This window comes from Nelusetta ayraudi, unplaced genomic scaffold (assembly GCF_046127955.1).
Source record: "Nelusetta ayraudi isolate G7.1 ecotype Tasmania unplaced genomic scaffold, CSIRO-AGI_Nayr_v1 ptg000004l, whole genome shotgun sequence".
Taxonomy (NCBI): domain Eukaryota; kingdom Metazoa; phylum Chordata; class Actinopteri; order Tetraodontiformes; family Monacanthidae; genus Nelusetta; species Nelusetta ayraudi.
Genome location: NW_027466054.1, coordinates 5,587,501 through 5,599,163, shown reverse-complemented (window position 1 = coordinate 5,599,163; position 11,663 = coordinate 5,587,501). Strand labels below are relative to the sequence as shown.

Here is an 11,663-nt window from a genome sequence, read left to right as displayed (position 1 = left end):
CTATAAACTCCCCAAATGAGCTAAATTCTAACAAAACTCTTGCCTTTACAAGACACTTTCAGTCTATTGGACGACATAAGTCATGTGACCTTGGTAACCCGGAATCACTCCAAGTCTTCAACCAGTCACAGCCATTCATTCGCTACAGCTCCTCGCGCTACTGACAGGTAGCCGTGTATTTATATTCCTTTCATTTAATAAACTTGACCACCGCATTTCTGTGTTAAGCACTGGAATGTTAAAACACAATACTAATTTTCAAAATGACGTAGGTATTTATTCGTAGTCGGATGTACAGGTCATCACTTCGGGCGACTTTGTGACAAGTGTCCCCGCTACCGGGTTCAAAGCAGCAGCAGCAGCAGCAGCGATGGCACCCAGTACGAGGCGAGCTAGCCGTCATTAGCAGCTAACGCAGAGCTGCCTTCAGCAGATTCATCACTGAAAACAGCCTTATCATCTAACTACGCGCTAACCGTAAAGCGTCCGTGCGTCGTTGGCTCAAAAATCCCGCCGTACGTTCGCTTCAGAATAGCAGCTGTCAGTTAATAACAACAATTATAAAAACATTCCTGACGACCAGAGTTAGCTGCTCTCAAAAGTAAGTTAGCCGTTTAGCTCGCTAAGTTCAAGTAGTGCGTTGGTTTTTAAAAACGTCAACCGGTAACTCTGGAAATTGTCAAGGACGTCCTAACCGTGTTGTGATCCACTGTGCCTCTCACGTCTTACAGGAACAGCCGTTGTCTCGCCGATAGCTGGATCTTCCCCATCTCCCGACCAGCATGGCTGCAGACTCCATGGAGATTGATGACTCTCTTTACAGGCAAGTTTGTTTTGCCGGTACATCATCACCTGGGGTGGTCTTTCTGTCCAAAGCAATCAAACATGCCTCACACACAAAGGCAACCAAGAGTCACCTATCACCTCTTGCTCTATTCCCAATTTCTTGTGCTCATCCCTCCCTTTGCGTCTCCTCTGTCCAGCCGCCAGCGATATGTCCTGGGTGACAATGCCATGCACCAGATGGCACAGTCCTCAGTCTTTCTCAGCGGGATGGGGGGTCTTGGAATTGAGATAGGTAGGCCACAATTCAAAATGTCACTTTGCACCTCTGCCATGCGTCTCATGTGTAGTCGTGATGTTTTGCCAGCGTTAAGTTTGACGTTGAACGACTCACTTTCGTTTTTACAGCGAAGAATATCGTTCTCGCCGGTGTAAAGGTATGCAAACCCAGCATTATGTTAGCACATTGTAATGGCCCATTGTAGAGCGTTTTCACAACCGGTCTTTCTCTATTCTGTTTGTACAGGCAGTCACCCTTCACGACACCAAGCAGTGTGAGACGTGGGATCTGGGCTCCAACTTCTTTATTCGCAAAGAGGACGTGTCGAGCCAGAGGAGGAGGTAAAATATGTGGCTTGACTCACTGGCTGAAATCGCAAATGCATATTCTTACCTGCCTTCTTTGACTTCTTCTTTTTTTTTTTTTTTAACTTTATTATTACTTTCTTTTACAGGGTGGAGGCAGTGTGCCCTCGAGTTGCTGAGTTGAATCCCTATGTCCGTGTCGATATGTCTTGCTCCCTTTTGGACAGTAACGCTGATCTCAGCTTTCTCAGGAAGTACCAAGTAAGCACATTATGGCTGTGGTGATGAACGTCAAACAGCTCTTATTGTTTTGCAAAAAGCGTCAGAAATTAAAAGTGTGTACAACATGTTTATTAACAGGTAATAGTTTCAGAGTTGTTGCTCTTAAAAACTGAAAAAACTGCACTGTCCTAGCGTCTTTGGGTGAATGTTTGTTTTGTTCCTTCCCACAGTGTGTTATCCTGACTGAAGCCAGATTGAGCCTTCAGAAAAAAGTGAACGACTTCTGCCACTCACAACAGCCCCCTATCAAAGTCAGTTAAAACGGACTGTAGTGGTCATACATTACAGAGCTAAGCCACTGCTTACTTTTAGGAGAGTCTTATGCAAACCGTGTGCACTTAAGCGATCCGAGCAAAATAAACTCTTTGCCTTTCTCTCTGCCAGTTCATCAGCACGGATGCTTATGGCATATGTGTCCGGGTCTTCTGTGACTTCGGAAAGGAGTTTGAGGTGTCAGACCCCACTGGAGAGGAGCCCAAGGAGATTTTCATCCAAACTATCACTCAGGTAGTCTCATCCTTTCAAAAAAAAAAAAAAAAAAACCCAAAAAAAACAATCTGAGAGCTTTTGGGGGTAAGGGTTGTCATATAATGAGCGTCTTTTCCAGCCAACAGTTTGCAGTGTCTCTGTTTTACCTTTGCAGGGCAGTCCGGGGGTTGTGACCTGTATGGACAATCAACCGCATGGCCTCCAGACAGGCCAGAGCGTCATCTTTAAAGAAGTCAATGGAATGGTGGAACTCAATGGCACTTCACGGCAAGTTTCAGGTATACGAAATCTACATGATATTATGATATGCTCATCATAATTCTTTTTTTCAAAATTTGATGAGTCACACATTATGGTTATTTATATATATTATTATATTGTTCAATCTAACATTAATGTAATGAAAGACTGTGTGTTTGAAAGAGTTTGAAAGCTCTCTGACACTTGTGTACTTGTTGAGCATCAAACTTTTCTCTTTCATCTTCTATTGTCCTCAAGGTGTGTGGCATCTGATATCAGCTACACTTTGCTATTAGATGGTTGGTAAAGTTTCTCTTTGTAAACATGTATGTCTGTGTGTGTGTGTGTGTGTGCGCGTTTGTGTGAATGTGAACACGGTGTTAGTCCTCTCCCCTCACAGTTTTGCAATAGGAGACACGTCCCATCTTCAGCCATTTGCACACGGAGGTTTCTTTGTCCTGGTGAAAACGCCAAAGACATACAGATTTGTAAGTGTAGTATTATATTCATTGACTATTTTAAGAAAAAGAACAAAAGTCTCTCTAAATAAAGATTCTTTGCACATGTCCCCTGGTGTGCTTCAGGAGACCATGGAGAAACAGTTGTGTGATCCTCAGGTTCTGACCCCCGACTTTAGTAAACCAGAGGTGAGATTTTAAAGCCGGTGCTGGAGACCAGTTGAGGTTTGGTTTAATCCAGCTGTCTGTCAAAGTTAAAGTGTCACATGCAACTCAACCACATATGTCACATATGCCACATATGACGTATGTCATGCAGCTAAATTGGGCTTAAATCAACTCTTTGCAGCATTCCAGTGCATTACATCTTTCATTCTCGATATCTTTTATATGAATTTAAGTGAAGGTTTTCCTGCAATGTTCTTTGAATTTACCCCTCAGGCGCCACTGCAGATCCATGCTGCCATGTTGGCGCTTGACAGCTTTCAGGAGCAGAACGGTCGACTTCCCAACATTGGGTAAATCAAAAGTTCCCTGCTCTCAAATCAACTCTCCAGCTTTGACGCAATACTGGAGAATATAACTTGATCAAGCTGTGTTTGAAACATCCAGGTGTTTAAATGACGCTGAGCTTTTACTGAAGCTAACTGATGAAGTTAATTCGACTCTCAGGAATAAAGTGAGTAGCGTTTGTCTGATTTTTTTTGTTTACCCCAACATTTTTGTATTTTTTTTTTTACTTTATATTTATAAAGTTATTATATTTTTTACTTTATATTTTTTTTTATAACCTGACATACAGGTTGTTGTTTTGTTTTTTTAATCTTGCTCTCTCGCTGCTCTTTCCTCCTTCCAGGCTTCTTTGAACGCTGAGTTGGTGCGCTGTCTGTCCCGAACAGCGAGGGGAACTCTCCCCCCGCTGGCCGCAGCTGTCGGAGGTCTGGCCAGCCAGGAAGTACTGAAAGCCATCACGGGAAAGTTTGCACCACTGCAGCAGTGGGTAGGTCACAGCAGATTTTGTCATTTCAGTAAAATGCTGCATATTGATGCATGAATAGATTATCCTCTGACATGCACAACTGTGTACTCTAATAGTTTTGATGTCATTTCATTCCCTTCCTGTCTTGTGTTCAGTTTTATCTCGATGCCATCGAGGTCGTCAGGCCACTTCAGTCTGTGTCTGCTGATGAATTCTTCCCGAGGGGTGATCGGTACGATGGACTCCGAGCCTGCATCGGTCAATCAACGTGTCTGCAGCTGCACAAGCTCAGGGTCTTTATGGTGAGGATATTTTTTTTTTTGAGCATAGACGGTCCATTTTTTGCGTTCAAGGATCACATCCTCATTGAAATCCACGCTGTCGTCCCTGCCAGGTGGGCTGCGGTGCCATTGGATGTGAGATGCTGAAAAACCTGGCCTTACTTGGAGTTGGGTTAGCGAAGAGCTCCGGAGAGGTAGTCTCCCCCCCCGTTTGACTGTGTTGCATTATCTTTCAACTACACCGTTTTGTGTAGTTGAAGTTACTGAACACTTTGCACTGCGTCGGTCAATTCTCAGGTGTGCATCACAGATCCAGACCTTATAGAAAAGTCCAACCTCAATCGTCAATTTCTCTTCAGACCACATCACATACAGGTAAACAAGTTTTGCATCCTTGTCTCATTCTTCGTGTTTCCTCTCACATTCCAAACGGCAGAGTTGCAATAATGAAAACAAACGCGGGAGTCGAGGCTCACTTTCACCTCTTCTGTCATTATGTGTCTTCAGAAACCAAAGAGTATTACGGCAGCAGAAGCCACCCATGAAATTAACCCGGACCTGCAGGTGGAGGCTCATCTCAACAAGGTTTGTCCAGCTACGGAGAGCATCTACAGCGACACCTTCTACTCATGCTCCAACGTGGTCATCACAGCACTGGATAATGTAGAGGCTCGGAGATACGTAGACAGGTCAGTGGACAATTTGCCCGAAAAAGTCTCCTTAGTTTTCACAAAGTGGACTAGCAGCATCCTGTGGTTTAATGTTGATGAGCCCACCGATGAGCTTTACATTGAAGATGAGAGGCTGTTTGGTCATGGAATGCGTCTGCGTGGATGTGTGTTCCAGTCGATGTGTATCCAATCAGAGGCCTCTCCTGGACTCCGGCACCATGGGAACCAAAGGACACACAGAAATCATTGTGCCAAATTTGACAGAGTCCTACAATAGCCATGTGAGTGTGTGAGGATTCACTGCTTGCCGCTAGTCGCACAATACCTGCTTCCGTCAATACGTTTTTACTGATATATGCCTCGTCTTTCAGAGGGATCCCCCAGAGGAGGAGATCCCATTCTGCACTCTGAAGTCTTTCCCTTCTGTCATCGAGCATACGATTCAGTGGGCCAGAGACAAGGTGACTTGAAAAGAAAATCAGTTATTATTTTTGGCAGAGTTTGTCATTGTGCAATCTGACATTAAAACTTTGCTCTTTTGCTCCGTCTAGTTTGAAAACGCTTTTGTCCACAAGCCCTCCGTGTACAACTTATTCTGGCAGACCCACCCGTCACCTGAAGCGGTGCTACAGGTATGGCTGTAACTCTTTTCTGAGTAAAGACAAGCAGCATTTCTATTTAGGTTTTTATGCGTCCTTCTTACATTGTATGAAAATGCCTGCGCTTCTGTGGATGTAGAGGATGCAGAGCGGGGAAAGTCCAGAGGGCTCGTTCCAGGTCATCAAGCTGCTGAGCAGGCGCCCCAGTCAGTGGGAGCAGTGTGTGGCCATCGGTCGTCTCAAGTTTGAAAAATATTTCAAGAGGAAGGTAATGCAAATAACTGTGTGGACTGTAGCGGCTGCATCTAAATGCAGCGATTTCATTTTACTGATGTTTTGATTTTGTTTCTTCATGCAGGCGCTACAACTTTTGCATTCTTTCCCACTGGACACAAGGTTAAAAGATGGAAGTAAGGATTTTTGAAAGACCTTTATTTGTATACAGTGACATGTAACATGAAGGCAAATAGAAGACAAAAAAGTGATTTTTTTCCCCCCCTTTTTAGCTTTATTTTGGCAGTCCCCCAAAAGACCTCCAGCACCATTTGAGTTTGACTTGAAAGACCCTTTGTGAGTGACGTCCCCGGACATAGCTGAGTTTTATCATTGGCATTAAACATTTCATTTCTAATCTTGCTCAAACTGCCTGTTTTCCCATCAGGCACTTCACCTTCGTCGCCAGCACGGCTCGGCTCTTTGCAGAGGTTTACAACATCCCTTACTCAGAAAATGTAGGTCACATACACCCGTGCATACTAACGCTCAAGCTAATGCAGCCATTCACTAACCATGGCTCCCCTTGTTCCCAGGATGTGTCTGAAGAGGTGGTGACCAGGATTCTGTCGGAGGTTAAGATCCCTGAGTACAGACCCTCAGAGAAAGTGAGCAGCTCCACTTGTCTAGTCTCTGACTTCATATCTATTGGGGTCTCTTTTTTTTCAACACGGTCATTAATGTCAATGTTCCACTCTAGTGCATAGAGACGGACGAGGCGATTAAGAAGCCCGATCTGATAAAGACATCTTTAAGCAGTGAAGAGGAGAGGGAGGCAATCATGCAGCTGGAGGAGGCTGTCGGCTCTGACTGTGTCACGCCAGGTGTGTAATAAAACAAACATGCATATTCACTCCCAGACCTCATTATTCAACATACACTACGAGTCAAAAGTTTGGACACACCTTCTCATGCAATTTTATTTTTTATCTTAAGAACTTTCTACACTGCAGGTAGATACTGAAGACATAAAGTTTTGATGCCTTCAGTGAGAAACTGCAATGTCAATAGTCATGAGAATGAAAGAAAAGACATTAAATTCATAGGGTGGGTCCAAACTGTTGACTGGTAGTGTATCTGACATGGATTCATGAATTACAAAAGCACGATAACTAATATACGGGAATGCCTGGACCTCCCTTTATAGAGCGGTTACAGATGAGCCCGCTGCAGTTTGAAAAGGACGACGACCGCAACGGCCACATGGACTTTGTGGCGTCGGCGTCGGCCCTCAGAGCCAGGATGTACTCCATCGAGCCCGCCGACAGACTCAAGACCAAACGCATTGCCGGCAAGATCATCCCTGCTATTGCCACTGCGACAGCAGCTGTGGCTGGATTGGTGAGAACAGTGTTTTTTTGTTTGTTTATTCAGTTTGTTTTATATCAGGGACCTAATGTGGCGCTGTTTGTCTGTAGTGGCAAACAGCGCCAGTGTCGATGTGACAGCATTGCTATTAAACTCACAGTGTTGTACGAAATATTGTCATCCACTCAGCACAAGCAGCAAATGTTAAATAAATTGCCTGGAAAAAAGTTTTTTAAAAAAATACCTTCGTAGCATGGCCTTAAACTTTCAATGAAGTCATTCATTTTATTTAAACTGACCTTGTCTGTGAAGAATGAAAAAAAGAATAAAAAACTTTACTTTCTGGGTTAGTTGATAGACATTATATAAATGCTTTCAAGTGCACATCCTTGTTTGTAGGTGGCTCTTGAATTAATCAAGGTGGTTGGAGCCTATGAGTTTGAGTCTTTCAAGAACTGCTTCTTCAACTTGGCCATCCCTGTCATGGTGCTGACGGAGCCTGCTGAGGTTAAAAGGACTCTGATCAGGTAGCTCAGAGACAAGAGAGCCAGAATTCCTACTCCTGACACCTCATGACACCAAATCCCTAAACTAAGGCAAAATATACAGTTATAATTCAATGCAATTCTCTACGCTCCATGCCTCAGAGACAACATGTACTTCTCTATCTGGGACTGCTGGACCATCTCTGGCCACGAGGACTTCACCCTCTCTGACTTCATGAACGCAGTGCGGGTGAGGACCTTATTTATGATTATTGTTATCGGTACTGATGCCAGTGGTGATGGGGATGCTCATATGGACTGTTAACGCGTGAGCGTCATCAGCTACCTATTAATGATGTTTTCAACTTTTTTTTTTCATTCTAAGTTTTGTTTGGGGGGATGTATTGATTGTTGCGTATCGATTCATTTTCCAGGAGAAGTATGGAATTGAGCCAACCATGGTGGTCCACGGTGTGAAGATGCTTTACGTGCCCGTGATGCCCGGCCACAGCAAGAGGCTCAAGCTAACGTAATTTAATGACTCTCAATTGTATTATGTGCGTGTGCGTGTGTCAGTGACGAACAAAACATAGCAGAAAACAAGCTCAAATCTCACTCAGTTATTTCTAGGGGTGGGAAAAATGTATTATTTAGATTAATCGTGATTATGACATTGCCAATTATGAATTGATTCACGAATTTAAAAAATAGTAAATAGTAAAATAAGGCTGGAACTCATCTGCAACTGCGCTGCAGTGTAGTACCGGACCGTTTAAGCCGACGCACACTAGACACAGATCAAAACAAACTCATGAGATGTGACACCGACATACACGGCATTAAAGATGACTGAAAATTTTTAACAAAGCCAATACAGTCGCGAAGGCCGAGGTGAATTATAAAGTCTATTGGGACTTTTATTGCCAAGGATTTGCATCCATACTACGCGGTATGTTGCATACTTTGGATATATACATATGTATAATTATACATAGGAATCGTGATAAATCATGATTCTCGATTAATCGCAATTAATTGAATCGTAGCCTTCTGAATCGATATCGAATTGAATCGTCGGGTACCTAGCGATTCCCACCCGTAGTTCTTTCTCTTCAACACTAATGGGACCCACTGCACCCTGCGTCTGTCTCCTCAGGATGCAGAAGCTCATCAAGCCATCATCGGAGCGCCGCTACGTCGACCTCACTCTGTCTTTTGCTCCGGAGACCGACGGAGACGACGACCTCCCCGGTCCTCCAGTCAGGTACTACTTCAGCCGCGGTGGAGAGACGCCCTGACACACTCCTGGATGGGCGAGCGTCACCCTCAAGCCTCCGGGTCCTTCTCTTTCTTTGATTATCTAAATTGTTATATCCCCACGACCGCGGCCATGAGTTTTACCCTTTGGATGCAGAGCCCCTGGGCCCTGTTAGCACCCCACCACACCCCCACCCCCACCCCCACGTCCCACCTCCTCCATATCACGAATCATAAAGGCCAGCCCTGGTTCCAGTGTCGTTACCTCGTCAGTGGAACGTAACGCTGCTTGAGTAGCACTTAACTGTACCTGTGTAAATATATTTTCTCTTTCAGTTTTCTACTGTGGTCAAACGCGCAGCTCCGACTGTGTCGATGCCTTAATAAATTAAATCTTTGTTTTTTGTTTTTGTCTGAGGCCGTACGTCTGGCAGAAACATAGTTCGCAGACACAAAAAAAACAACCCACCGAGTCTTATTTCTGTTTTTACATCTTCAGACTACTTAAGAGATTTAGACTGTCGTGTTGGCGGGGGAGGGGGCAGCAAAGTCAGCTTTCTCATTCTCACGCGTCACACCTTTCTCTTCAGAGTCCGTGCTTGTGCCGTGAAGTGCTTGAGCACCAAATTCGGCCGCCTGGCAATACATCGCTAAAAAACCCACACTGAAATAAACCAATATTTGTTTTGTATAATACAGCGACACAAATGTGGACAGTGGAGAAAGCTGTCATACGGATGATCACCCATCTGATTATTCTAACAGCAAATTGAAGAAAAACACACAAACCAGATGCATCTCACTGCGCTCAAGCGCAGGTTGGTGCGCGTCACCAATGGTATATAATGAGCCTTTAATGCAAAAGCAACTTTTAGTAAAATAACATTGCGGTGGAAACGCATCAGATCTTGCATGTCATTTACATTACTCAGCATTAGTAAAAATCACCCGCTCACAGTAGCTGCTAGTCCTGCCTATCGTCTCAAAGTTGGAAAATCACATTACCTGCACCGTCAGAGCTCTTATTTTAGATTATGCAAAAGCCTCATCTAAATCCAAACAAGAAAATCTTTTGTTTTTGATACATGAGCGACACAACTTACGTGCTAACATCTGGGATCACACTCCCCGTTCTTTTTTTTTTTTTGATTGTTCTCGATTTATTTGTTGTATTCGTCTATTGTAATGTGTCAACGACATGTATTTATTTACTTGTAACTCATTTGTTTCAAACTGAGCCTGTCTTGCGGAGGTCTTTTGAGTCGTGGTGCATACGGTTTTTCTAAATCAACCATACTCTGTGGAAAGGGCTTCAAAGTGTAACCTTTGAAGCAGCCTGCACTTGCTTATAATAGCGATAGCGGGGGGAAAAAAAGCCAACTTCATATTAAGTCAAACCCTCAGTGCAGGCCAATGTAAGTTTAAGATTGAAAAAAAAAAAATCACCCCCGAAGGCATTTGTTGTTGTTTTTTCTCTCTCCTATTCAGTTTCACTTTGCACAGAAAATGTTTTCATCCTGACAATGGTTGTCCAGTCAATGTCAGATGTAGGAAAAACAGTGTTCAAGAGTTCTAATGTATGATGTGGCCAACAACCAATCAATGGTCCTACAATAAAACATGAGAAAAATTTCAGGATGTCCTCTTAACTTCAAGGCTTTTGTGTCTTTGTTCGAAATAAGTGGGTAGAGGCGAGACAAATCGTTGATAGGATTTGGTTTTGTAATACATTTCTTTTATTTTTTAAAGTCAAATAATTAAGGAAGTCAAATCATATCTTCCTTGAATCTTTGAGTCTTTGCAGCCTGTTATACAGTAACGGTATAACAGGCTGCAAAAACTCAAAGATAAAGATAATACAGTATTTTTTTTTTAACTATTCCAAAATTAAGACATGTTATCAACATGTATAAAATTCCACAACACAAATACAACTTGCAGTACTGTATACCAAAATCTATAAATAAATAAATTCAAGGGTTCATTGAGGAATCTGATTTATCTTACATTGTATGATACAAATAAATACATTCAATAGTTCATCTTGCTTATCTTTATAAAAATAAATACATTCAATAATACATTTAGAGAATTCATTTTATCTAGCTTTTCATCATAATATTGTAACTTTAAAAATGTTTGTTTCTAAATAGTTATTTTCACACAGAATTGCACTCAAGTACACACAACAGTTATGCTCCTCCAAGATATTTGTATTATAAATCTAGATCCTGCAGGTTACCCCAGCTGGGCCCCACCTTGACTTTGGCCTTCAGCTTCACGTACAGTTTGACTGCTGACTCCATTTCTCTCTTGACAATTTGAGCAACCTGACAGAAAAGCAGTGTGTAGTAGGAAGGAAGGAAGGAAGGTGCAAAGACAAGAGTTTGTGCTTTACTTTGCTACTTGTTGCTAATTTGGAATATCAAGTTGGAAAACTCACGCTAAAGGCTAACAAACTCGTTCAAGCAGACGAAATCCTAATCACAAACCAGATTTACTGAAAGTGGTTATGTACAACTTTTTCACCACTCGAGGGTGCAGCTGAGCACAGCATGTAAACCAAACTAAAGAGGCCATGGCGCCCTTGTTTCTACCCCCGCCTCGATCCCAAGCAACGAACACCCACTGCACGAGAATGTTGCCGTTTCTTCTTCAAAATCTCCAAATATTACACACTCTACCAACTAGACCACTTAACCAGCTCAGTGGTCTAGTGGTAGAGTGTCCGCCCTGAGACTGGTAGGTTGTGGGTTCGATCCCTGGCTGAGTCATACCAAAGACTGTAAAAATGGTACCCATTGCCTCTCTGCTTGGCCCTCAGTATTCGGGGTTGGGGGGGGGTTAGATCAGCCAATGATTCCTGGGCGCAGCACTGCAGCTGCCCACCGCTCCCTCAGGGGATGATGGGTCAAATGCGCAGGACAAATTTCGCATCCTTCCGGATGAGACAATCACTGGGACTTTAACCTT

At 43.3% G+C, this 11,663-nt stretch overlaps 2 protein-coding genes across 7 annotated transcripts in view; one reads left to right on the top strand and one right to left on the bottom strand.

The window, feature by feature from the left end:
* The first annotated feature begins 47 nt into the window (after positions 1 to 47).
* uba6 (ubiquitin like modifier activating enzyme 6) lies at positions 48 to 10,339 on the top strand. Of its 3 annotated transcripts, none has more exons than XM_076030665.1 (32): positions 48 to 167; positions 732 to 823; positions 984 to 1,078; positions 1,192 to 1,220; positions 1,310 to 1,404; positions 1,518 to 1,629; positions 1,821 to 1,901; positions 2,035 to 2,157; positions 2,294 to 2,417; positions 2,764 to 2,867; positions 2,964 to 3,026; positions 3,279 to 3,355; positions 3,450 to 3,516; positions 3,694 to 3,837; positions 3,972 to 4,118; positions 4,211 to 4,291; positions 4,395 to 4,472; positions 4,605 to 4,786; positions 4,944 to 5,049; positions 5,140 to 5,229; positions 5,320 to 5,400; positions 5,507 to 5,635; positions 5,726 to 5,777; positions 5,874 to 5,937; positions 6,029 to 6,098; positions 6,177 to 6,248; positions 6,341 to 6,464; positions 6,788 to 6,981; positions 7,348 to 7,475; positions 7,596 to 7,683; positions 7,868 to 7,962; positions 8,590 to 9,368. In XM_076030665.1, the coding sequence occupies exons 2-32, from the start codon at positions 783 to 785 to the stop codon at positions 8,729 to 8,731; spliced, it is 3,078 nt and encodes a 1,025-aa protein (XP_075886780.1). In that variant the 5' UTR covers positions 48 to 167; positions 732 to 782; the 3' UTR covers positions 8,732 to 9,368. The 3 variants fall into 3 exon arrangements, with proteins under 3 accessions (XP_075886780.1, XP_075886776.1, XP_075886782.1); XM_076030661.1 differs by having other exon boundaries at positions 76 to 175; positions 8,590 to 10,339; XM_076030667.1 differs by lacking the exon at positions 48 to 167 and adding an exon at positions 200 to 601.
* The window catches only part of polq (polymerase (DNA directed), theta), a 19,906-nt gene continuing 18,067 nt past the window's right edge, over positions 9,825 to 11,663 (bottom strand). For all 4 annotated transcript variants that reach the window (XM_076030643.1, XM_076030651.1, XM_076030627.1 and 1 more), the window contains exon 34: positions 9,825 to 11,020. In XM_076030643.1, the coding sequence (XP_075886758.1) occupies positions 10,907 to 11,020 (114 nt within the window). In that variant the 3' untranslated portion in view covers positions 9,825 to 10,906. The remainder of the gene's footprint in view (positions 11,021 to 11,663) is intronic.